This window comes from Grampus griseus (assembly GCF_964374135.1).
Source record: "Grampus griseus genome assembly, chromosome: 6".
Classification (NCBI taxonomy): Eukaryota; Metazoa; Chordata; class Mammalia; order Artiodactyla; family Delphinidae; genus Grampus; species Grampus griseus.
The window spans coordinates 4,270,132-4,296,281 of NC_139000.1; the positions used below are offsets into that span (position 1 = coordinate 4,270,132).

General features: G+C 56.3%; 1 protein-coding gene across 3 annotated transcripts in view; it reads right to left on the minus strand.

The window, feature by feature from the left end:
• Positions 1-420: 420 nt before the first annotated feature.
• NTNG2 (netrin G2) overlaps positions 421-26,150 on the minus strand; it is a gene marked incomplete at its 5' end in the record, with an annotated part of 69,352 nt that continues 43,622 nt past the window's right edge. Inside the window, 8 exons of one of the 3 annotated variants that reach the window (XM_082656774.1) lie at positions 421-1,419; positions 2,121-2,255; positions 3,667-3,834; positions 5,270-5,371; positions 6,827-6,901; positions 10,175-10,312; positions 11,247-11,273; positions 13,787-13,959. In XM_082656774.1, the coding sequence (XP_082512900.1) occupies positions 1,184-1,419; positions 2,121-2,255; positions 3,667-3,834; positions 5,270-5,371; positions 6,827-6,901; positions 10,175-10,312; positions 11,247-11,273; positions 13,787-13,959 (1,054 nt within the window). In that variant the 3' untranslated portion in view covers positions 421-1,183. Of the gene's footprint in view, positions 1,420-2,048; positions 2,256-3,666; positions 3,835-5,269; positions 5,372-6,826; positions 6,902-10,174; positions 10,313-11,246; positions 11,274-13,786; positions 13,960-26,150 lie in introns of all 3 variants that reach the window. The other 2 variants (XM_082656773.1, XM_082656772.1) reach the window with 2 other exon arrangements.

The window sequence follows — 26,150 nt, forward strand, 5'->3', positions numbered from 1 at the left end:
AGGACCCCCCATCCTGATTTATAAACCGGAGCATCAGAGTCGAGCCCTGTTAGACGGCTCTGTCAGTCGCTTGCCTTGCACTTTTCAGCGAAGGTATCAATGTCCACCACATGCTTTTAAATTTGAGGACAACCAAGGCAAAGTGCCAATAAGCTCTGGATTTTTTTTTGGTGGTGGGGGGAAGGAGGGAGATAACCTCCCAAGTTTGGGGAACATTGTAGGTCTCTGCAGGGCCAGGCCTGGCCACATGGTGAGAGAGCTCCGGTGGCTACGCCTGCCTGTCATTCACAGAAGGGCCTGGGGAAGGGACGGCCTTGAGCGCGAAATTGCTTCTTTAAGGCTATTTTGTGGACTCCCCTTTAACTCCCACACTTGCTGGGTAAAAAAGAACAGAAAGAAAACAGGCCCTGGAGGCAGCAGTGAGCAGATTCTTTACTGTCAGATTATACACCATCAACCACCCCCGTGGTGTCCAGCGTCCCCGCTCTTTGTCCCTCCTTATAGGGGCAGTTAATACAAACAAAAATAGTTCTCTACAAAAGTAAGTTTCCAGCCCTCCTAACCCTCCTTCCTAACTCCCTTCCCCCAGACAGCGAGCTCCTTGGTCACCAGGCCTCTGGAAAGGCCTGGGGTCTGGTGGGTTGTAAGGGAAAACAAAGAATAGAAAAGAGAATCAAGTCAGCGACTAGAGGTGTAGGCAACTGGATTTTCGGGTCCGCTGGCTGATGGTGAGCCAGGGACAGGCGCAGGGGGTGTCTGCAACAGTCGTGTGTGTGGGGGGGGTGGGGGGGAGAGGGAAGCAGGAGGCAGGACCTGGGGCTGTTGGGATGAGCAGCTTCTCCCACGCCCCTGTCTCACCGCCAGCTAAAAAAAAAAAAAAAAAGGAAAGGGTCGGTGGGTAATATAAAAGAAAAACTAAGACCGAAATCGCGGGCCGCTGGGGCCGCGACCACACAGCATCCCCTGCTGCAGCGCCGGGGCGGGGGCAGGTGCCACTTCGGGGGGGACGGGGCGGGAGGACTCTGCTGAGTAGCACCTGGGAGCAGCTAGGGCCGCACCCTTCTGGCCGCCGGGCCTCCGACGCCGGCCCCCGGGCTCCCGGCTCTCCGGGCGCGGGGCGCAGGGCGCGGCGGGGCGCACGGACCGCCTCCCCCCACCCCCGGCCGGGGTTTCTCCGCGGGTCTCAGCAGTCCAGGCAGGTGGCCAGCCGCAGCAGCAGCAGGCAGCCGAGCAGCGTGGCGGGGCACGGGGCGGCCCCGGGCGCGCGGTCGCAGTCCAGGCCGCCGTCGGCGGCGCCGGGGTCGCAGCGGGGCTGCTCGCAGCGCACGCCGGTGTAGCCGCGCGGGCAGGCGCAGCGCTGGTTCTGCACGCAGGTGCCGCCGTTCTGGCACAGCAGCTGGTCGTCGTCGCACACGTTGGCTGCGGGGCGGAGGAGCGGTTAACTCGGGTGGCGGCCCGGTCCAGCCCTCCCTCTCCCCGCCCCGCGCTGGAGTTTCAGCCCCTGGGACGTGCGAACACTGGGGGCGCGGCCTGGACCGGGGGTGTTGGAGACTCAGGGCGCATTGGCGCGAAGCGTCCCGGCGGGGATGGTACCAAGGGCCGCGCGAGACCGGGACCTTGCCTCCCTCCCGCCGCTGCCCGGCTCTCCCCGCCCCGGTCCCGGCACTGGCCTTGGTGCGGTTCTTCAGACGCACCTGCTCTCCCGTCCAGAGCTTAGCACGTGCAACTCCACGTGCCTGGGGCGCCCTTCCACCCTCTTCCCGTGGCTAACGTCGGGTCTCCGCTAGCCCCTCACTTCCTCGGACTGCCTCCCTCCCTCCCTCCCCGCAAATCCGCCAGCCTCCAGCCAACTGCAGCCAACGCCCGGCTCCACTTCAGCCTCCAAGCTCCTTCCCGCTACCGACTCTACACCAGCTAGCATCAGGCCCCGCCCACCACCCGGACCCTGCTTCGGACAACACCAGGCCCCGCCCACCTACAGGGCCCCGCCCCGGAAGCACCAGGTCCCGCCCCTGGGACCCACCCACCGACCCGGACCCGGACCCGACCTGGGCGGCCTCGAGGCCCCGACCCGGGCCCCACAGCACGCGGCCCCGCGCAGGGGGGCGGCGCGCACTCACGGTAGCAGCCCTGGCGCCAGTAGTGCGTGGGGAGGCAGTCGTCGCACTTCGGCCCCGCCGCGCCCTCGCGGCACTCGCAGAAGCCGGTCTCGTTGCACCGGTCGTGCACGGAGCCGATCTGGTTGCAGTTACACTCTGGACGGACACGCGCACGGCGAGCGATCAGGGGCGACGTGCGGGCGCCGTCCGCACGGGCCCACCCCGCCCGGCCCCGGCAACCCTCCCAGCAGGATCTCCGCACCCGCCGCTGGACGGCGGGGTGGGGACGCCTGGGGCGTCCAGATCTCGAGGGGACAGTTTTCATTTTCTCACATCCACTAAGCCCCTTCCCCTCTCTGGCTCTGGCGCTGCATGGCCCGGACCAGCCCCTTCCCGTCCCTGGGCCTGCGTCTCCGCTTCTGTAACTGGAACGGGCGCTGATCCCTCCCGGCTCCAAAGAGCTATGACTGACAAGTGGGAGGAGCCTCAGCGGAGGCCACCGGCCATCCGTCCTGGGGGCCGGGGTGTGTGTGTGGCGGGGGCAGGGTGTAGTCGGCCTCCGAAGCTCCTCTCCAGGGCGGGTGGAGGAGCAGCCCCAGAGGCCTCCCGCTCGCCCTGCTCCGTGGGAGAAGCCGAAAGCCCCCACTCTGGGAGTCCTTGTCGCCTAGTGCCGGGCCCGGGGGTGGGGGGCGGAGGCAGACAGGCAAGGCAAGAGGAGGCGCTGGGGGAGACGCCTCTAATCGGATCCAGAGGCCCTGCCCTGTCCCTGCTGCTGGCTGGTGTGACATGGGCAGCACGGTTCCGTTGGGATCACTTTAGAGTTGTGATGAAATTATCTGAAGGCCGCTGCCATAATGCAGACTGACAGCTGCAGCTTTGCGGGCGGCTTCTCCTGTGCACAGCCGGGGCTGGCCTGCTGGGCGGGGGATGGGCAATGGGTTCCCAAGGGCGCTGGGCATCGGAGGGCTGAGAACTGGCCTCTACGGGAGACAGTCTTCCAGACTAGTGAGTGTTGTTTGTGGGCCACATGTTCGGTCTTTTGGGATGGCCTGCCTCTGCCTGGGCCCAGGGCCCAGGGCCCCTATAGATTTCCTTCTTTACCCCAAAAGCCAGTCCAGTTTAAAGAAAGCCAACCGTCTGCCCACTGGGGGTGGAGGGCATATAAAGTGTGAGAAAAGAATTCATTTGAAGAAAAGCTTCAGTTCCCCCAAAATGGTTGAAAACCCTTGATCTGATCCACCTCCCTATTTTACAAACAGGGAAACAGCCCCAGAGGGGGGAAGAGAATTGCCCAAAGGCACACAGCCCGGCAAGCCCTAGAACCCGTCTTTGACTGGAACTAGTGGTTCTGAAATGCCAGTGCCTGCAGGGAGGACCACATGGGGAGGTAGGTTATTAATAGAGCGGATTCTGTATTTAGAGTGGGCCCAGGAATTGGCGTTTCCCCAGCCTCCCCCGGGGATTCCAATGCAGGGGTGCCCCGATCCCGTCTAACGCTGCTCTTCTGCCTCGCACCCTGGTCCACACACTCGCGTGCGGGGCCCCCGCCTCCCAGCCGAGGGCTCACCAATGCACACGTTCTCGTCGTCCAGCTCCGCGGAGCCGTTGCGGTAGTAGCCCAGACGGCAGTGCTGGCAGTGCTGGCCTCGCGTGTTGTGCTTGCAGCTGACGCAGGTCACCACGTTCAGGAAGTCGATGTAGCTGCAGCGATTGGAGTGGCCGTAGCACTCGCAGTCTGGGCCGGCCAAACGTGAGAAACACCAAGGGTCAGAGAACAAATGGCAAGCGTGCCTTCTCGCTGCCCCTCCCTGGTGCATTCCGGAAAACGGAGGCCAGGGGTAGGACCTGGCACAGGATGGTGCCCTGGGTCTCTGACACTTCTGTACCATGTGGGGAGAGATGGGCCTGCTAGCTTCGAGCCCGAACGAGAACCAGTGTAGGCCCAGCTCACAGATTACCACCTGGCCCCATGGACAGGGCACCAGGGAGGGCCAGTGGGCAGCATCCACTAAAAGCCTGGCTGGGTACCAGGGCAAAGTGCTTTCTGGAGGGAGGCCCTCGTGATGCTGCGGGTGGTTAGATATGATTCATGCAGGGAAGATGGGTCATGCCGTCAGACCGTGAGCTCAGGGAGGGCGGTGCCCGGGTTCATGGCATTCACCATGGTACCCCAGTGATTCAATGAAGGGTAGACGCATGCATGAACGCTGGAGAGGATGGAAAGGGCCAGGAGCTTCCTCCCCATGCTGCTTTGGAAGTTGGTTGGAAGGAAAACACCCACCTGCAGGACCCTTTCTTATTAGCCTGAGCTGTTCTGCAAATCTCATTGGCATCAGAGGGCCTGCTCTTGCACGACCCTGAGAGTGAATGCTGCCTTAAAGTTTGTGCCCCCAGCATCTCACCTTGACTCCTCCTAGCCCTGGCCCAGCTTCTGACTCTCACCGGAGGCACCTGTGACCACCTGGGGCAAAGGCCCCGGGGTTTGGAGGTGGCTCCCATGACATCATCAAGGGGCGGGGTTTGGTGAGGAGGGTCACCTTCCCTGCCACAGAGGGGGGCATCCCTTGGTGTCCCTCCTAAGAGGCTCAACACCCCCTTGAACAAGAAAGGATGCCGGCTCCCCGCTGTGAGACACCATCTGTGTATCTCTAGAGGAGAGGATCCAACCCCCATTTTGTGATGTGAGAAGGAGGGACTGACCAGATGTCGAGGTCAAGGGCATGGGAGACCTCAGAGAAATGAGCCTCTGACATGTGCCCAGGAGGAGACGGTGAGCATTCCCACACCATGGCCTCCTGGACCTGTCCCCTTCACCTTGTCCCTCCAGGGACAGTGAGAAGGTGAGGCATCCTCCAGGTGTCCCAGATCTTGCTTCAGCCAAGATGAGCCCCTGGGCCACACCTCCCAGGGAAGCCAGGACAGGTTATTCCTGGCAGCTCCTGTGCCTGCCCCCGTGCTAGCCCACTGTACTTCGGACTCATACCTGCTCCCAGCTCCCTTGGGGAGGGGGGACTGGAGGCGAGAGAGAGGCTCCGTTTCACCTTGACCCAGCTACTCGGGGAGGGGGCATCGGTCCACGCACTGCATTGTTTTGTTTTGTTTTTTTCCAGTGGAGGTGGGGGGAGAGGGGCCGGAGGAGGGGCTGATCAGCCCCGGGGCCTTCCTCTTACCTTCGAATTCTTCAATAGGCATCACTTGAGGAGATTTGGGCCTGAGCTGGAAAAGTCTGGAGGCCTTGGCGGGGGCGGGGGCAGCGGCGGAGGTGCCCGCAGCTTGGAGAGATGAGAAAGAAGCTCTTTCATCAGCTGTGGTCCAGCTGCCCAGGGTGGGCTGTCCTGGTCGAGGTAGAGCTCAGCACAGGCTCCCAAGGTGCCCTGGGCAAGCTCTGAGCAGCTTTGTCACCTGCTCAGAGACGACACAGCACAACCAGGAGCACACGCAGAACCGGGCCTGCCTTTGGTCCCGCCTTGGACATCATCTACACATCCAGCTGGATTCATCCTTCCAAAGTATTCTCTATCTGCCGCATCCCTTATATTGTGCTAAATACTTAGCTGAGGCTGGACAATTTTTTGACTGGTTGAAAACATTGCTTTGCACACCCTGGTACTCTTGCTGTCCCCTCTCCTCTCCAAACTCCCGGGAGCATCACGTCCAGCGTCTGTAGCTGGTATTCGAGATTTGGCCATCTCCCTTCCTTTCTGAAGCAAACTCCCTGCTCCAGCCAGAGTGAGTCCTTCCCCGTCCAGCCATGAGCACAGACTGCCCTGCCTTCCACTGCCCAGAATCCCAGCCCCGTATTTGCGGGGGAGCATGCCACGGTCTCCTCGGCTTCCACCTGGGAGGCTGTCGTGCCCCAGTGGGTCCAGGGCCGGGAAGTGGTTGCTTCAGCCTGCTCTCCGGGGAGGACGCCCTGACTCAGAGGCCGGCCAGGTTGCTGGGAACTGCAGACCCTCACCGTTGTGGGTTCGGCTCCGGAACTGCTTGCCAGCAGGGGGCGCCCAAAGCCCTGCTCACCACTCACAGCTGGCGCGGGAGGGAACTGGAGGTGTGGGCTGGGTTGCTGCCTAAGCCAGGCATTAGGGCTCAACGTCCAGGGAACCGTAACCCGGGACCGGGGACAGCGTCCCATCTCGGAGACTCAGGCAGGCCCTGTGTGCCTCCTGGGTGTGCCCACGATGGCTACAAATGAGCCCGTGGGCCCCCACGTGTTTCTTCCCACTGCGGTGGGAGAATGAGGCTCTGGGCTTGGTCCCAGTGCCTTCCACGACCCTTCCCCGCATCTCGCTCAGTCAGGCCGCTTCTCCCTGCCACCCCACCGCCAAGCCTTTGCCCCAGCTGGTCCTGCCGCCTGGAAGGCTACCTTCCCCCTTCATCTACTCACAGCCAACCCCCTGCAGGAAGCCCTCTCTGACTCTGAGCTCCACCTCGCCCAGGGTGTCCTGTGAGCACGATGGTGGGAGAGAGAGGGTTACTGTCATCAGGACAGGGTCTCCACTTGCCCCGGAAGCCCTTGGGGCTCAGGGTTAGGGTTAGAGTGTAGGACTGAAAGGGGTCGGGTGTGGTGATATCACTCGGGCTAAGTAGGTGAGAGTTGGGGGTAGGGGCAGGCAGAGCTCCAAGGCCCCTCCCCTCGGCGCCCTTGGGCCCCTTGCCACCCTGCGTCCCCACCCCGTGCCCCTGCTCCCTCCACTACAGTCTCAGAAGGAGCTCCCCGCTCCCCATACCTTCTGCACTGGAGGACACCTGGGGCCAGGGGGCGCTCGCCCAGAGGGGGGCAGCAGTAGATGGCCTGATCCACTCTTAGGGGAAAGAAGAGGAGAAACCAAGTTATGCAAGGGGCTGGGGCTGGGCGTATCCTGGGGACCTACTGAGGCATCACCGCATACAGGCCCCTTACAAGAAGCAGTACTATAAGAAGCGGCTCTGCCTACGCTGGCCAAATAGAACTGGGTTCAAATCTACAGGCGAGGCAGCGTCTACACTACGGCAGCCTATGAAGGGCACACGGACACCGGATGGAAGCGGGACCCATGCCCGAGAACCTGCGTACTTTGGGCAGTCCTTTCTTCAGCGGGACACCTGATTCTTGAATCTCCCTCCCTGTGTGGCCCCCGTTCACACTGAAGGCTAGAGTTAGATCAAGTCCCATGTATCTGGGCCCAGACCTCTCTGCGCTGGAGTCTCTGGCCAATGGCCGTAAAGGGGGCATGTGTTCTGGCTAAGACATCAAACGTGTCCAGAGGGTCCTCTTCCTGTCCAACCCCAATCTAGGGACTGGAGCATCCTCCCTGACCCCTAGATTGGGCCCATTTTCACCAGGGACCCCAACGTGAGTCAGCCCCCAAATGCCACCGTGCCCATCTCCAAGACTAACTGGACACACAGCAGGGGACGCAGGTAGAGCTGGCAAGGCAAGGAATCATTCTGTGCCGAATTTCAAAGGACAAACCCAGAGGGACAAGGGAGAAGTCGGATTTTTTCCGCTTCTTAAAGGGATTACGCACGATGCCGGTTGGTGGGGAAAGAAAAAGAAAATCTACCAGCTAAGAAGTGTGGGAGACTTTCCAGCTGGGACCCAAGAGCCTCTGGACATGAAATTGACATTTATGCGATGTTCAATGAGAAGAGGCTGCCGGTGTCCAAATTGGCAAGGGCTTAATTAGGGCCGCGATAAACCCGCCCTGAAGGCACTGTGCTTTACAGCCTCTCTCCCACCACCCTCGGCGGCCAAGCTGGGGAGAGGGTCGATGGTCTTGAACAGCCTTTCTGCCGGCAGCCCCTGCCCTCCGGACAGCTTGACACTGGCAGAAGGGAGAAACATCTGGGCCAGGGGTTCAAGGGCCCAGGTGGACTTGGGCCAGAGCGCCTGAAGCACTTCTTGGGAGGTACCTGGAGAGAATCAGGACCTTCATGGGGGCCTGGGGGTGGAAAAGACTGGGCTGTCCAGGGACAGGCTCAGGTATGCAGGAGGAACCTTCTCGCAATGACCTGTGTCACTTGCCAGGGCCAGATGGAGGCCCCGTCTGTTCCTTCGGAGCTGGGGAGCTGTGCAAGCCAGGCCTTAAAGGCGGCACCACCTCCCAGACCCCCGAGGCCTCGGGGCCGTGGCACTGGGTGGCTGAGTGGGCAGGAAGCATCGGGAGTCGGTGAGCCCCGAGTTCAGGTCCTGCCTGTAATCTTGAGCAACTACTTCTTTTTTCTTTTTTCAAAACAGCTTTATTAAGTATAATTTACATACCATGAAAATCCAGCTGCTTCTTCCTAAGCCTTCATATCCTCACCTACGGGACTACGAAAATAACAGCCCCATCTCACGGGGCTGAGAGCAAGGAATAGAGTACAAGCTCCTGGCCCAGGAGACGTCCGAGCTCCACTAGCTGCAGCGAGTCACGACTCGTGGGGTGGGGGGAATGGGGGCCCAGGCACAGGCTTCGGTTGCTAAGGAGGTCTGATGATCCCCAAGGCTTGGGACACTCAGGCCACCGGCTGTCACACCGCAGCCGCCTTTTTCTCTTAATGCCTGCAGCCTGGCACTGAACTCAGGATGCAAAGTGGACCACGACCCCACTGAAGGACGGTCCTGCCTGGAGGGAGGGGCACGTCCTTCTCACCACCTGAGTCCTAGGGACCCTCACGATTCAAACCTTCTCTCGTCCAGGCTCACCGCCCTGACTCTGATGCTTTCCTTAATTCCTAGCTTTGCAGTTTGCACCCCTCGTACCACGTCAGAAGCAGCTCCAGAAACGGGGTCCGGGTTCCTCAATGTGTGTGTGTGGGCGTCTGGCCTCCCACCCAGACGGATCACCGTCTGCAGGCAGACACGGGACCTACCACGACTATTTTTGGTCCCGTGTGCCCATCACAAGCTCAGCAAAAAAAGCGCAAGTCTCAGGCGGCTGGACCAACTTGTGCCCGGAGCCCGGATTTCCAGAGTGACACACGTCCTCCATCCCAGAGAGGATTCCTGGGCCAAGAGGCCATCCCGAAATCCTCGAATCTCCCGGCTGGCCCCCTGCCCCCCGCAGATGTCTCCCGTGGAGAAGGGAAGGAGGGAGAAAGAAAAGAAGTGTGATGTGTCACCCTCTGGTCCAGTGGAGGAGCTGGGCATTTTCCACGGCATTCACTGGCTGGGAGCGTTCTGAGCACCGACCCCCAACAGGCCAAAGCCGGAGTGTCGGGGATCCCTCCCCAGGGGACAGAGGGGTCTCTGCCCGTTGGAAACACCACCCTTCCAAGGGTCCACGAGCGTCAGAGAGAGGAAGGGCCTCTGCACTGGCTGGCTGTTTGACAAGTTCTCTCTCTCTGCCCAAGGAGTAAGGGGCACCTTACCCCGCCACCTCCTCCCTGCAGAGGGGGTGGGGCAGAGGCGGGGCACACTGTTGGGGACCAGGGACCTTGGCCACATCTTCCCGGCATCCTCTGGGAGGGATGAGTCCTTTCAGACTCCTGGCACTCGCGGTAGGCAGGAGCCGGTGGGATGCCCCAAGTGAGGCCGGGTGAGACAAGGGGGCCACCCCAGCACCCCAAGCCTTGAACACACCCCTGGCCTGGCCCTGCCCCGAAAGGCCCAGCAGCCCAGAGTCTGAAAACGCCAGCTCAGAGGCTCCCTTCCGCCTTGCTGATCTGAGGAGTCTACCTTCTTGGCTAACCCTGCACTGTCTGTTCCTGGGGGTCAGCTGCTGATGGGCAGGGGGCAGAGCCGGGGCTAGGATGGCTGGTGGGGGCGGGGCCTGGGCCGGCTCCCCTGGGCACCCCCTGCTAGGTCACCCCGCCTTTTGGCCAGGCTGAGCAGTGCCCTGGTGTGGGTGGGCAGCAGGAAGAGGATGCAGGACTTTCATGGGAGCCCTGGATGCCCTGGCTGGGCCCAGTGACAGGTGTGTCCAGGCAGCCCGGAGGGCTCTTGGCGCCACGCCCTTGCGGCTCTGGGATCTAGCATTCTCTACGCTAAAAGCCAAGCCCCTGCCCTCCCCAGGGCTGATGCTCCCACATCATCGCACATCACAGAGAGAGGCAGGGACTCGGGCCAGAAGTGGGGAAAGGCAGGGCAGCTGGGGCTGTAGCTGGGCACCCACCTGTGGGCTGTGGGGTGCTGGGGGCCATGGGGGCCCAAGAAGTGGATGTGGAAGGGGCAGGAGTGGTGGGGTCCCCCCTCACGGCCACAGCGGCCACAGGGGCTTTGGGGACGGGGTCTTTCCGGGACCTGCTGATGCCTGGTAAGAGATGAGAAAAGCAAGAGAGGGTGGGGGAGTTGGTGGGTGTGGAGCAACGCAGAGGGGCAACTTAAGACCCCCACGAGTGGACCAGCGTCCCCGCCAGGTCCAGCTTCCTCTGGCCCCCTCTCCGCCCGCTGGTGCCCCGCAGGGAGCAGCCCCGGGGCTGAGTGTGGCCCCAAAGAGCCCTGGCGGAGGGAGGCGGCGCCCCTGGAAGCCTTCCTGAGACTTGGGGTCTGCACTGGCTGGCTGTTTGACAAGTTCTCTCCTGCTGAATCTGAGAGCAGATGGCGATACCCACCTAGGGGGGCGGTGGCTTCAAGGATGAAATGTGATAGTACGAGTATCCTGCTTAGCCGACGCCTGGCACTGTGCGTGCTGGCTGATGACTTCGTGATAGGTGGTCACCCCCTACCGCCCTGCCTCACCTTCCCTGTGGAGCTCTCGGGACTCCCCTGACCCTCCTTCAGATGGTCTGGCTGCTCTGGGGCCTGAGCTGACCTGGACGCGTCGGGATCCGGGCTCACTTCCCTCAGCCTCCCCGTGGGCGAGCGGCTGCAGAGGTGATAGCTGCGGGCTGCCCGGAGGGAGGCCGAACCCCATGGTCAGACTGGGGGGGAGGGGTTCTGCCACTGGTCGGGGAAGGTGACCCCCACTCTTGCCTGGCAGGAGAGGGGGCAGAGAGTGCCCCCGGGGGGCCAGGGGACCTTTCCAAAGCAGCACCAGCTGAGAAGCTAGGGGGAGGAACTGTGAGACACGAAGGAGGGGGAAGAAGCAAATGGATTAGAGGAGCGGGTGGTGAGGCCTATGGACCCAGGGGGACAGGAAAGCCCTGTCTCTTCTCTCCTGCTCTTCCCAGGACATGCAAAGAGCCTCATGCACTGAGGGCCCCAGTCGCCTTCCCAGGGTGGTGGTGACCCAGGTGTGTACTTACTGCCAACGGCAGAGCCTGCGGCGGCACCTGCGGAGAGAGAAGGGTCACAGCAGAGTAAGGGGCCCGGCCACCTCCTCCCTGCAGAGGAGGGGATGGCAGGGCTGGGGAAAGGAAATCAGGGGGCCTGGGCACCTCTCCGTGCAGGGATTGGGTCAGATCATCCATTCCATCCTCACTGGCGCCCTGAGAGGGAGGGGCCCCTATGAGCCCATCTTGCAGATGGAGAAACTGAGTCTCAGCGCTGTGACTTACCCTATCAGGGGACCTGCTGATAAGCCTCCGCTGGGGGCTTCACAGGCACCCTTCTCGTTTGATTTTAGACTCTCGGGTCCTCCAGTGCAGGACAAGGAGGCGGGTGGCCATTCTCTCAGGAGTGATGGGATTTCAGAAAACATGAGGGTCCCCAGTCACGGGGACAGACTGGTTTACTGGAAGCTCTGATGGAAGTTACCACCAGAGGGAAACCGTGGTGCATGCTCCCACCTGAGGAAATGCAGGGACGGCTGAACGACTGATTGGAAGATGATCGCAGCGCCTGCCACGTGTTGAGAGCTTTCTGCACGTCGGCACGTGCTGAGTGCTGTCCCCACCTGGGCCGTTCAGTCCTCACACAGCCCCACAGGGGCTTTTATTAGGGTCCTGATTCTACAGCTGAGAAAACAGGGCTCAGGCGGAGAAATGGCTTGTCCAAGGCCACACAGCTGTGAGTGGCAGAGGCCTGACTCCGACCCGGGCCTCTCTGTCTGTGCCCTGGGGATGATAGGGGCCCAAGGCCACAGTTTGACCTGGGACTTTGGGTACCAGGGCGGGAATCGTCAGTCTCAGAAGGAAGGAGCCAGGGCCACAGCTTCCCCTCCAGGCGGTCCTGACAAAGGACGGAGCGTGAGGACACCCCTCCGTGCCCCGGGAGCCCTGGGGTGGATGCCGAGATGTGGGCAGGGGGACGTGTGGCGTGAGGACCTTCCCTGGTGACCCTGGCGGCGGGACAGTGAGGGAGGCCTGGGAGGATGCACCTGGGGGCCCACAGTGCATGACCTGCAGGTAAGGGTCTTAGTCTGTGGGTGCCGGGGGACCTTGGGGGATCCTTCCAGGAGGAGAACAGGGTCCAGAGAGGAAGCAGGGAGGTGGGGAGGCCAGCAGGACAGATGAAGGGATGAGCCTGCGAGCCAGAGGGAGGTGACAGCGATGAAGGAACGTGTTCAAGAAACGATTCTGGCAACAAAGAGGTGGGCTGGGCAGGCGGTGAGGGGGGAGCCGGGCGGCGCTGGGCTGTCGCCCAGAGCGCTCTCCGTGCCTTTGCAGGCCAGCAGGTGCCGTGACTCTGGGAGGTCACCCTTCAAAGGCTTCTTAAGCGTTGCCCGCACACGCACAACATGCCTGTCACAGCCTTGTTGCGAGGCTTCCGGCTTTGTCAGCCTAAAGTTGCATAAATCTTTCACCGGTTGGTCGCGGGGGTGCCGATGGAGGGGCTCCTGGGAGCGTGCCCAGGAGGGGCGAGCTGAGCGGTGCCGGCGGCCCAGCCTGGCTTTGGAGCTGGGTCCAGTGGTGGCATCTAACTTGCTGCTAAATTAGGAGGGCACTGAGGGTCACTGGGGCTCTGTTTGTTCATCTGGAGTGTGGGATAATAATGAAAATAGCACCCGAGGGGTTACTGTGAGGGTTGAGAAGCTGTGTATGGAAGGTGCCCGGTGCAGCCTCCTTGTCAAAGCACTTGACCAGTGTCAGCAAATCACTGGGGCGGGGGCAGCTGGGGAGTCCCACTCTGGGGCCAGCCCAGGCCCCCTTGTCCATGGCAGCTGGGGGCTCCCTGGGACTCTTGATTTCAGGGGGATACCCAGGGACTATGTTGGGGGCCAGTGATGGGGGCCCCCAAAGCATGTTCATAGTGCAGGCGTGTGTGGGCGCACCCCGAGGATGACCTCTGGCACAGGAAGGCTGAGCCGGGAGAGGAGAGGGCCACGCAGACGGCACGGGCCAGGCCCTCGGAGGAGCCCTCTGTTAAATGGGGTAACAGGAGACCCGCTTCCTGGGGCCCCCCTAAGGGCTGAGGGAGTGGGGACCCCATAGCACTTGGCTATGCAAATGCCCCATAAACACTGGTGATGAGGGATGGCGCTGCTCTCCACGGTTAGCCCGGAGCGAGGACTCCCTACCCCTCCTCCCTGACACCCTCTGGGCCTTCTCTCCTGCCCTGGGGACAAGAAGGGGAAGAGGCCAGCGGAAGGATGCTCATCTCAGGTTTCCAGCAGGATGAAGGTGTGCTAGAGGTTCTTGACGACAAAGCCTGGCGCTTAGGAGCTTGGTAACAAGGGTGTGCCTGTGTGTGCATATGTGTGTGTGCGCATGTGTGCCCACGTGTGCATGCGTGCCTGTTTCTGTGTGCACACCTTTGTAGGGAGTACATGTGTGTGCATGTGTGTGCGTGATGGGATCCACAGCTCCTGAGGTCGAAGGCTAGGGGAGACCATGGCCTCACTGGTCCGAGGGGGCAGTGGGCGGGGGGGGGGGTCCCGGGTGCAGCGGCCGCTCTGTGTACGCACACGCATTGGGAGAGCCGTGGGGCAGTGGCAGGTAGGAGCCAGCCCGCCAGGACCGTGTGCGGAAGCTCCTCTTGCACTTGCCGCAGTCAGGGCCTGTGGTGTTGTGTTCACACTCGCACTGCAGGCTGCCCTCGCGCACGGAGCACAGGTTGGCGTGCAGGTTGCACTTGCACCTGGGGGGACATGGAGGGGGCAAGGCGTCAGTGAGCGTGTGGGCGGGCTCTTCCAGCTCTCTGGAGGGGCTTGGAGGGTGGCCTGGAAGGGACTCTTGAGGCCATCTGTCCAACCTGCCACGACTCTCCTTCGGGACAAATGCTCCCGGATTCAACATTTTGAGTCCTTCCCCAGCATGAGGGGTCCCTGGCTCCTACCTCTCAGTGAGGGGGGTGGGGGGCGTGATGAGATGCCCTTGTCCCAGGTGCTGAATTTTTAGTAACGCAGCTTCTGGTCACCTTTGCTCTCAACCATGGAGGGTTGGCAGGTAGCAAGAGTTACCTGTCCCTGGTTGTGGAGACGTGGACCTGGCCCCAGGCTGTACCTCTGCTCTCAGCCGCGGCCCACACCCATGCCCTTGAGGGCAGAAAGAAATCCCAACTCCCCAAACCCTGTCAATTCATCCACACATGTATTATTCATTCATTCATTCAAATATTTATAGGCAACTCATCATTCTGAAACCAGTAAATAAAGGGAAAGAATCAAGCATTTGTCTCGCCCGTCCTATAAAAAGGGTACCTCCAGGTAACCAGTAGTTGATGAGGGGATGTTTCTTTTTATAGAAGCATTCCAGCTGATAACTGAAGAAGGAAGGACAGAATTTGAAAGTCACCACGTAGCATCCCCTACCGAACGGATAGCTCTTGGCACAGAGCATCAATAGAGAGAGACAACCAAAGAAAAAGTCTCGTCAAGGCAAATTGAACTTGAATCTGATCAACGCTCTGGATCCAGCTACAAACTTATAGGAAATACAGAGGACAGAGAAACATACTAAACACCATCAGGGGGACGCAAGCAACAAAACCCGGAAGTGATGATATAGTTTATAAGACGGATGAATTGCAAGGGGCAAAACTTGAAATGGAGGGAGAAGGGACCCAGATCAGGAGAAACCTCAAAGGCAAAGCAGTCAAGTGCAGATCGTGGACCTCATCTGGATCTCGGTCAGACAACCTCTAAACTCAGATAAACAATGTATATTCGTGAGACAACTGGAAATGTGAACACTGACTACATCTGGTGATATTAAATTAATGTTTATTAAGTGCAATGGTGGTACTGTGGTTACATCTTTAGAAGTCCTTGGCTTTAGGGACACACACGAGTATTTACAGATGAAAGTATCTGATGTCTGGGATCTGCTTCGGAAGAACACAGAAAGGGAAAACATGGGCAGAGATACAGATGAAACAAGAAAGGCTATGAGTGAATTGCTGAACTTGGGTGAACTTGGTTCATCATAGTAGATTCTATTTTCGTATGCATGTTGGAAATCGTCCACAAGAAAAAGTTAGAGAGACAGAGTGCTCCCTATTCTCATATGGGAAGATTTCCAAGATATATTGTCAATATTTGTGAAAAGCAAATTGCAGAATAATGTGTTTGGTAGGATTTTCTTTTTATTAAAATACACAAAGAAAAATGTGTATAGGGCACCTGTTATGTGCCAGGCTCCGAGCTGGGAATGGTGAGTATAATGGTCGACAAAGCAGATGGGGTCCCTGCTCTGATGGAGGATAGGGTCCAGCGGGGAGACGATCAAAAGATCAGTGATTGGGGGAGGGACGGGAAGGATGAATAGGTGGCGCCCAGGGGATTTTTAGGGCAGCAAAGTGATTCTGTACGTGACACTGTCACGGCGGACACATGGCGTTACACATTTGTCAAAGCCCATAGAAGCACAGAGCAGCAAGGCAGAGCCCTAGTGTCAGCTGTGGACTTGAGTTGACAACACTGTATCAATGCTGGTTCATCAACTATAACAAACGTATCACGCTAATGCAAGATGTTAATAACAGGTGGAACTGGGCGGGGAACCCGGGTGTCAGGAACTCTTTGCATGATCTGCTCAATTTTCTGTAAACCTAAACCCTAAAATTTAATATAGACTTAACTTAAAAATAATGATCATGCAAATCTTTCATTAGTGCCAATTGTTATAGGTGCCCACGTGTTCTACAAAGGAGAGGGGATCATGGGTGGGTCTTAACTTAGTCTGGGGGCAGCAGGATAGGCTTCCAGGAAGAACAATTTAACATCGAGAGTTACTCAGGCAAGGAGGGGAGAACCTTCTGGAAGGAGACAAGAGCACTGGGGAAGACCCTAGGGCCGAGAAGAGCTCAACCTGTAAGGTGTAAGATGAGGTAAGGGGGAAGAGGAGGCCAGACCGTGGTTCGGAGGCTGGGTTGTGTTCTGCAAGCCATTGGAAGGTTGGAGGCGTCCCGCTCTGGCTCTTATTTTATGTATCACCGCGGTCGCCTCATGGAGGATGCTTTGTCAGGGGGACCAGAGCCAGGGTATGGAGAGCGGGGAGGAAGCTGTGCCTGGCTGGCAGCAGAGGACAGTGGCGTGGACCAGGGCGGAGGCGCCTATGTCCCACCAGTGACGCCCGGCGTGTGCAACATTTCCCCTCGCTGGATCTCATCGTCTCAAAGATTGTTCCCCGAATGCTAAACCAGCATTTCTTCTCCAGCTCGTAATTTCCCCCTTCTCTTCAAACCCCACCTTCCCCTGAGGGACACTCCTCCCGGACAGAGCGTCTCCCCTTAGCCTCTGCTTATTCACACGATGAATATTTAACTCCCTGCATCTTCCCGCTTCATAAATCAGTCCTGCCTCCCCTCCTGCCTTCTCTGACTCCATCTGACTGGAGCACTGCTGTGAGGCCGGCCTTCCCGGGCAAGGATCCCAAATGGGGAAAACTGGTTGCCAGGTTCCTAGCAGCCCTGCAGCTTGGAGTTAACCTGCTGCCTGCTGGCTTCAGAAGTGCCGGGGCTGCCTTCCTTCTCATAGCTTCTCTCTGCCCTCATATCATCTTGAGGAATGGTTACAGGAAATTGGGCACCTCCATGCTATGGAGTATTATAAAGCCATTAAATATTATGTTGTCAAAGGCTACTTCAAGCCTTGGGGAATGTTCCAGATAGAAATGAAAAGACCATACGCTGGTACTATTGTCACCTTCATTTTACAGACGAGGAAATGGAGGCTCAGAGAGGTTAAGTATCTTGCCCAGAGTCACAGGGCTGTCCAGAACTGTGACTGAAACTGGAACGCAGAGATATCCAACTCCGGAGTCCAAGAGGCTAATGTGGCTTAGAATATGGATTGTAAAAATGTAAGATACCAAACTGTAGGTATTATAGTGTTATGGACTGAATTGTGTCCCCCCCACCAAATTCACATGTTGAAGCCCTAACGCCCCAATGCAACTGTATTTGGAGAGAGACCCCTTAGAGAGGTAATTAAAGTTCAAGGAGGTCAGAAGGGTGGGGCCCTAATCCCCTAGGGTTGGTGCCCTTACAAGAGGAGGAAGAGACCCCAGAGCTCTCTCTCCACCATGTGAGGACACAGTGAGAAATTGGCCATCTGCAAGCCAGAAAGAGGGGTCTCACCAGAAACCAACCCTGGTAGCATCTTGATCTTGGACTTCTAACTTCCAAAATTGTGAGAAAATAAAGAAATGTCTGTTGTTAAAGCTCCCCAGTCTGTGGCACTCCATTATGGCAGCCCAAGCAGACTAGTACATGCAGCTTCTGATTATGTTTAAGTACATATATCCATACCCGAAACACCAGTAGACAATACATCTAGGTATTCCTGTACTTGTCCTGAGGGAGGGGTGGGATTATAAATGATTATAGTTATTATTTCTATTTCCTTCTTTGTCACTTTGCACGTTTCCTGCATTCTCTATAGTGAGCAGGTGTTACTTATTATAAGTAGATAACAAATGGTTTTTGAAAACTGGAAGTCAGGCCAGGCGGGGAAGGAGGCTGGTTCTTGAGCTCACACAGGCCTTTCCTCTCAGGAGGAGAAGCAGGTACGTCAGGGTCCTGTTTGGGAAACCGTCGCTCCATGTTACACACCACGCACTGTTCGTGACTCTCAAGTCCCAGGTTCAAGGAGGTTTTCTGAACTCTCTGGAATAGAATTCTGATGTAGAGTGAAGGCCCTGTCCAAGGAAATTAGCCAGTGCTAAAGTCTGTGCTATTTCAACTCCATCTTCCCTGGACACTTAGCCCTGTCAAGGTTTTACTGCAGCACAAAGCTGAAACAAACAGAGCATGAGAAAGCCTGTTCACTCTTTCCCTGGAGTTCCAATCGATTACCACATATGTACTGTGAGTCTACTATGTGCTCAGCTCTGGGAAAGGCACAGAGAGGGCTGGGCAGGCACCCGCTGGCACTGGGGACCCTTCTTCCTGGGAACACTAGACCCCAAGGATGGTCCATGGCAAAGAAAGGTTCTGTGTTTAAACCTTATTGGTCAACACATATGATGCTCTCCTAATGCCCTCACATTCTGCTCCCTGACTGCCACCCTCCACCCAGGGTCCCAGTGCACATTAGCATATTAAAGGCTCTGACAAGTCCTGCAGGAAAGAAACCTGCTGACTTTGTCTAACAAAAGTTTGTTTGCAAAACAAACCTTCTGGTATTTGACCTCAGAAGGTTTTAATTTTTTCATCTGAATTCCTATTTACCATACCACTGAGCTAGCTGGAGAGGAACACCCCAGCTGGGTGGAACCAGGAATGTACCCCATGCCTCTGGCCCGAGGATCAGATATTTTCAGATATCAGCTACAGAAAACAAAGATTGCCATCTCAACTTTGGGTGTTAACACTGACCTTGGCTTGTTAAAAATTTGTAAAAGGGCAGCTGACTCTGAGTAGCGTGTTATAATGATGATGGTAGAGGGAGTCACAGAATGTGAGAGCTCGACAGGTCTGGCGGGGGCTCGGGGTACAGCCGGGGAGAAGCCTGCCCAAGGTCGTGCAGTTTAGAGGTTACTCTGGATCCAAATCCAGACTTCCTTCCCTGACCCTGGCTCTGCCCCACCCCGTGCTGGCCAGCCCCGCCCACCACCTTCATCTCCCAGAGGGTGTCTTGGCTTCCCTGCCCTCCCCGGTTGAGCCCTGGAATGAGCACTGTGCCTCCTCTATCGGGGAGAGAAGAAGTTCCCTGCTGGGCAGGGCTGCCAGGAGGAGCCCACACAGTGTGGGGGAAGCCTCGCCAGGGCTGGCACAGAAACAGAACCCAGTCAATGGAACCGCTTCTCAGACTTCCTGACTTTTGCAGGGAGCGCGTTGCAGGGAGTAATGCGCTGTGTGTGTTGGGTGGGGGGGCTTCACCTTTCTGGGTCTCTCTTTGTGTCCCTCTATGTCTCTCCATGTCTCTGTGTCCCTTCCCATCTCTGTCCAGCATGTGTTCTGATCCTGCTTTCCTCTAGACCTCTGCGCAATGCAGTTCCCTCCGCTTGGATCGAGCTGCCAGGCTCCGCCCCTTTCTCCTAAAGCTAACACCTAGTGGGCGTGTCAGGTTCAAGGCCAAATGTCGCTTCTGCAGGGAGGACCTCCCATCAGCCCCTGCTATACCTTCCCTCGTCCCAATGCTCATTGCAATAAGCATCATCTCCCAAAGTGGAGCATACGACATGACTGAGGGAGATGCGGGCTAGAACTATAAAAGAGTTTAATCGATTTTGTTTATTTTTGATTACACAGTATTTTTTTTTTTTTAAGTGACAGACTCACCAAGCCTGGGAATCTCAAAAATGTTATTTGGCCAAAGGTCAAAGTTTAAAAGCATATTATTTGAAGAAATTATTAAGTAAATAAATAAATCATGTGCAATATCCTTATGCAAAAGCCTGACATTAGAACTCAACCTCACGCCATAAACAAAAGTTAACTCAAAATGGATCAAAAGGGGCTTCCCTGGTGGCGCGGTGGTTGGGAGTCCGCCTGCCGATGCAGGGGACGCGGGTTCGTGCCCCCGTCCGGGAAGATCCCACATGCCGCGGAGCGGCTGGGCCCGTGAGCCATGGCCGCTGAGCCTGCGCGTCCGGAGCCTGTGCTCCGCAGCGGGAGAGGCCACAACAGTGAGAGGCCCGCGTACAGCAAAAAAAAAAAAAAAAAGGATCAAAAACCTATATGTAAGAGCTAAAACTAGATAACTCTGAAAAGGAAACACAGGGGTAAATCTTCATGACTTTGGATTAAACAGTGATTTCTTACACATGACACCAAAAGTACAAGTAACAGAAGAAAAAATAGATACATTGGACTTCATCAAAATTAAATACTTTTGTGTTTCAGAGGACGCCATCAGGAAAGTGAACAGATAACCCACAGAATGGGAGAAAAATCTTCTCTCTGGTGAGAGACTTACATCTAAGAACATATAATGAACCCTTACAACTCAATAATAAAAAAACAACTCAATTTTTCAAATTAGGAAAGGATTTGAATAGGTATTTCTTCCAAGAAGATACACAAATGGCCAACAAGCACATGCTCACATCACTAACCATCACAGAAATGCAAGCAAATTACAAGGTTACCACCTCACATCCTTCGAATGGCTAGTGTCAAAACCACAGATAATAACAAGAAAATGATTGTGAGAATCTGGAGGAAATGGAAGCCGCGTACACTGCCGGTGGGGATGTAAAGTGTTGTGAGTGACTTTGGAAAACTTTCCTCAAAAGTGAAACTGACTCACCATATGACCCAGCAATTCCCCTCCCAAGTATATACCCAAGAGAAACGAAAACACATCTGCACAAAAACATGTACATGAATGTTCACTGCAGTGTTATTCATAATAGTCACAAGGTAGAAACAACTCATATGTCCATCAACAGAAAAACCAAATGTGGTGTATATACACCATGGAATATTGTTCACCCATAAAAAGGAACAAAGCACGACACCTGCTACAGCGTGGGTGAACCTGGAAGACATCATGCTACACGAAGGAGCCAGACACAAAAGGCCACATATTGTATGATTCCACTGATATGAAATGCCCAGAACAGACAGAAAGTAGACTCGTGGTTGCCAGGGGCTGGGGAGAGGGGAGAATGGGAGTGACCGCTAGATGGTACAGGGTTTCTTTTTGGGGAAACGAAAATGCCCTAATGTTGACCATAGGGATGGTTGCACAACTCTGTGAATATACCAAAAGCCACTGAATCGTGCACTTTAAATGGATATGTTACGGCTTGTAAATTACATTTCAGTACAGCTGTTGCTAAACAAACAAATGAATAACTAACTGGAAAATATGGGAAATAGTGAGGGCGTTACCTGAGTGACTAAAGCCTGGGAACCAGGGTTTTACTGCAATCTCTCTCCTGCAAAGCTTCAAAGGTTTGTTTTACTATTTGTATCAACCTAGCACGCTGCACCTTAAAGAAAGTCTTGCTGGGTGAACACAGCTGATATAAGGCACCATTCTGAGAACTCACGGATAAACACTTCAGCCTTTACCAACCATCCTATGAATGACATACTGTTATTATCTGCATTATACAGACGGGGAAACTGCGGCCTGGAGCGGTGAAGTGAGCTGCCTGAGGCCCTCCAGCTGGTAAGGGGCAGACCCAAGACTTGAATCCGGGCAGCCTGACGCCAGAGCCCACACTGAACGTCCGCATGCCGTGGTGGCCCAGTGTGGCGGGCACTGGGGTCCTGGGATCAGCGGGCAGGGCTTCGACCCGCTCCCAGTGCACATGCTGGGTGGCCCTGCACAAATTCTTCACTAATCTGAGTCCTAGTTTTCTCACCTGGAGAATGGGGAGCAACAACCCTGGTCACACCACGGGCTGTTGTGAGGATCGGTGACCTCGGTCATTCCTGAATAGGGGATGAGCGAATGGACATAAGTAATGCATCTGCCGTGTCACCCAGCCTCGCACACAGGTGCTCATTTGGGCTTCATACTCCTCTTGCCTTTCCTGCTGATTGTAAGATGGTAGCCCTGGCCCCTCGTCCCCCTAGCCTGGGATGTTCTGCCACTTCCTGTGTGACCTTAGGAGGGTTGCTGAAGTTCCTCGGCCTCTGTTTTCTCATCTGTAAAATAGGGATGGCAGTGGCACCTACCTCATATGGTTGTCCTAAGGAGCAACTGAGACATGGCCCTGAAGACATGCATGTAAGCGCTGGGCAAACGCTAGTGTCCTGTTGGTTTTCTCATTTCTTATCTTTATGAGTGTCTAGAGACGGGGTCCTGAGAGCTTTCTTTGAACAAATGTGTCGGTTCTTCACAAGAACCTCATGAAAGGTTTATTGCTATTATCTCTATTTTACAGACAAGAAAATGAGGCACAGAGAAGTTCAGCAAGAGGCCCAAGGCCACACAGCTGGTGAGCCCCACTTTAAGAAGGGGGTGGCGGCCTGGGGTCCTCCAGTGCCGGCTCTCACGCAGACATAGGCTCAGAGACATCCAACCTGCCCACAGTTCCCCCAAAGGACACAGTCATGTCCTTTCCTCCCCGCCCTCAGGCTGCTGTCCCGAGGTTTCCCTTCCCTATTCCAGAAGGCCCTCGGGAGATGAAATTAAAATAAATAAGCAAGCACATACAAATATAGAGCACTCATAGGTGGACAGGTGACGGGCGTTATTGACTGAATCCTTGTGAAAACCCAGGAGGCATCACTCTTGCCATTTTACAGGTAAGGATATAAGATTGCAGTAGGTCAAGTGTCACGAACTCACCCCCAGGTCTCTGGGTGGAAGAGGCTGGATTTGAACCCAGAACTGTCGGGTGCCAGACTTGGATTTCATCACCATATTCTATTGGCCTGTCTCTCCCGGCACTTGCCTTATGTTGATTCCACTTGGATAATGAAGGCCAGTGGGGAGGGGCCACCGGACAGATACTCCCCCAAGCCCACTACCAATTCGGAGGCCCAGGCTCAGCCTAGGAAATGCTGGAGAAAGAAGCTCCCTTTCCTAACTTTCTTTCTAACGCCAACTGCAGCCTGCGTCTAGACGCAGGTGGGTGGTCCAGACTCCTGGCTCTGCCGCTGGCCCGAGTATTTCTGCATCCACGCGATCAATTTTCCTAGGGAATTACTTTCTGAATTTGACCTTTGAGAACCATCAATCTCACCAGAAAGCCATCATCTGAGCCGCCTGACCCCGCTACACAGCACTTTTCGGCTCATCCATCAGGGAACATTATTTAATAATGAGAGAGGGACAGGGCAAGGCTGGCCAGCAGTCCACTCCCAGCCCATCAGGATCTGCTGCCTGCCCCATCACAGAATCCCAGGGCTTTGACCCTTTGGATGGCAGCAGGAGTGGCTCCGTAAGAATGGGGGGTAACGGAGGAACAGAGACACTGAGTCAGTAGCCAGAGTCAGAGCAGATTCCCTGCTCCTGATCTGCCTGGGTGACCTCGAGCGAGTCACTTCTCCGGATCTCAGACCTTTCGCTTGCAGTTTGGAAGGGTTGAATTACATCTTAGCTTTTCAACTTTTCTATTTAGTTGTTCATGGGTGCCTAATATACTGTTTGGCACGCAGTGGGCTCTCAATCGATAGCGGCTGAATGAACGAAGGAGGAAAGGAAGGGAGGGAGGAGACGATGCACAGAGGCTCTTTGCACAGCATCTGGCATGGATGAGCCTTAACGGCTCAGTGAAAGCCAGGCAGTATCGTGGCTGGAGCAGTGTGGTGGCAGGTGACCGCAGGGTCTTAGTCTCCGGGTCCATAAAACGGGGGACTTGACGGTTTCCACGGGACAGGGCTATTGAGAGGATGAAGATGGGCTGGCCCATGGGGCGTGCTCAGCACAGGGTCGGGCACATAGGGAGCCCCCCATAAATACCAGCTGCTTTGCCATTGCTAATAGCCAACAAGTGACATCAGTGGGAATCTGGGGGGATTCCCAGGAACAAAGATTGTCCTTATTCGGCAGCCCCCGGGTGCCCAGCCCCGAGGAACAGGTCCCCTTATCCATGCTGTCCTGCCAACACCCTACTCCAGAGCCCCCCCCCGCTGAGATCAGCTGGCCTTTTCTCCAGGCCCCTTGGGACGCGCCCACTGTCCTCTGAGAGTCACTTCCATGAAGGGCCTCCTGTCACTACAATTGCCAGATTTAGCAAATAAAAATATAGCATGCCTGGTTAACTTTGAATTTCAGGTAGACACTGAATCATTTTTTAGTATAAGTACAGGCGTGTCTCGGAGATATTGCGGGTTCAATTCCAGACCAATAAAGCAAATATCGCAATAAAGTGAACCACATGAATCATTCTGGTTTTCCAGTGCATATAAAAGTTACGTTTACACTATACTGTAGTCTATTAAGTGTGCAATAGTATTATGTCTAAAAAAATGTACCTACCTTGACTAAAAAAATAATATATTGCGAAAAATGTTAACCATCAACTGAGCCTTTGGTGAGTTGCAGCAGTAACATCACAGATCACTGTTCACCACAACCAATGTAATAATAATGAAAGAAAGTTTGAAGTAGTGCGAGAATTACCAACATGCGACACAGAGACCTGAACTGAGCAAACGCTGTTGGAAAAACAGCACCGACAGACTTGCTCGATACAGCATTGCCACAAACCTTCAATTTATAAAAAAACACATTATCTGCGAAGTTCAATAAAGTGAGAGCGATAAAACAAGGTTTGCCTGTATGTCCCATGAAATATCTGGGACACACGCTTACACTAAAAACATTGTTCGTGGCTCACCGGAATTTCGGATTTAGCTGGTATCCTGCGTTTTATCTGGCAGCCCTACCCCTACTCACCCACATGGTGAGCCATGGCCCTCTGGCCCGACCCCTGACCCCTCTCAAGGCCTGGCCTGGGTGTCCCCACCCACCCATCAGAAGCTGGCCGGGCTGCCTGCCCTCCAGAGAGGAGGCCACGGCTGCCTTCTCCTCTAAGTCGCTAAGTTGTTTCTTTTTCTCTAGTTGATGAGTCCCTAACGAGCCCCAGGGGACCATGACGGAGGCAGGACTGAGCCTCACCTGCACGGGAAGGCCACCCCAGACAACCTGAGTTCTCAGGGAAATGTGCCGTGCTCCTGCCAGGAGGAGACCGACACGCTGACTTCACCCCCTCCTGTCCACCTGCCGGGCCCGGCCGGGGGCCTGACAGCCGCGCGAAGCACGAAGCAGTCGTCGGACGGCAGGGGCACCGGCCGGTACCAGGCGCCAGCGTGCCCTGCCCCGCAGGGAGGGGCGGGCAGCGCCTGGGCCCTGCCGGCGGGAGTGCCATCTGGACACGGGCCTGGCACCAGTGCGCCACGAAAATCAAAATCGTGAGCCGGGCCCTCCTCTCCTCAGGGTGAGAGAAGCGGGGTGTTTGGAGCGCCTCCCAGACAGGAGGGTGGAGGAATGTAGGTCAACTCCTGGCTGCCGGAAAGAGTGATGTCATCGGCTCCTGGGGGAAAGATGGGGAAGTGGTAAGTTTAGGCGAGCGAGAGAGCCGGGTGCCGGAGCCGGGCAGGGAGGAGGGGGCCGGGGCTGGTTCCCCTCAATGGTCAAACTTGCCAGGATCTCAGGGCAGTCACAGGGACCCCTCGGTGAGCACAGGTGGGGCGCTCGGGAGAGCCCAGGACCCCAGGCGGTCTTGGTAATTGATCGCCTCTTCCTGGCGTCTCCCCCACTTCTTTCACCACTCGTCCAAACAGCATTGCGTGTGCAGCCTTCTGGGAGCGGATGGGCGTATTTCTGACACCTTGAAGGTCAGAGTCGCTTGAAACAAGTTTCTATTTGAAAGCCTCCAGCAGCGCCTTCCCATTTCTCTTGTCAGAGAGAGCATTTATTTCTGGGGAAAGACTGTTCTTTTGTTTGGGGAAAAACAGTTCAGTGGGCTGCTGGGTTTATAGGGAAGCGAACCCCGAGCCTATGCTGGCCTGGAGATGTTAGCACGTGAGGGTGGACACATGAGGGAGAAGGCTGACCTCGAGAAGGGCACTTCCCTTGTGGAGGGGCTCATGCATCTGGGGCTGGAGGCCTGGACTCCAGGGAGGAAGGATGCAGCCATGAGAGGGGGCTGGGGGCTCACGACAGAGGTGGTCCAGGGGCTGCCCCTCCCAGGCAGCCAGTGGCCACGGCCAATGGCTGGGTCTCCAGGTCAGTGCTGGCTAATGGCCATCCTTTGAAGTGTTCTCTTTGTACGTGATCATTCTCCTGGGCTCGCCCCAGCCTGTGAGTCCACGTGCGAAGGATCACCGTGGCCTGGGGGTGTTAGATCTTCTTTGGGGGATTAAGGGAGAGACCGTGTCTTTGGCTGGTACACAGCAGCGTGGAGAGATTGGCAGCCTTCAAGGAAGCAAGCGATGGTCAGGAGAACCTCTCCTGATCCCAGAGAGGCTGGATCAAG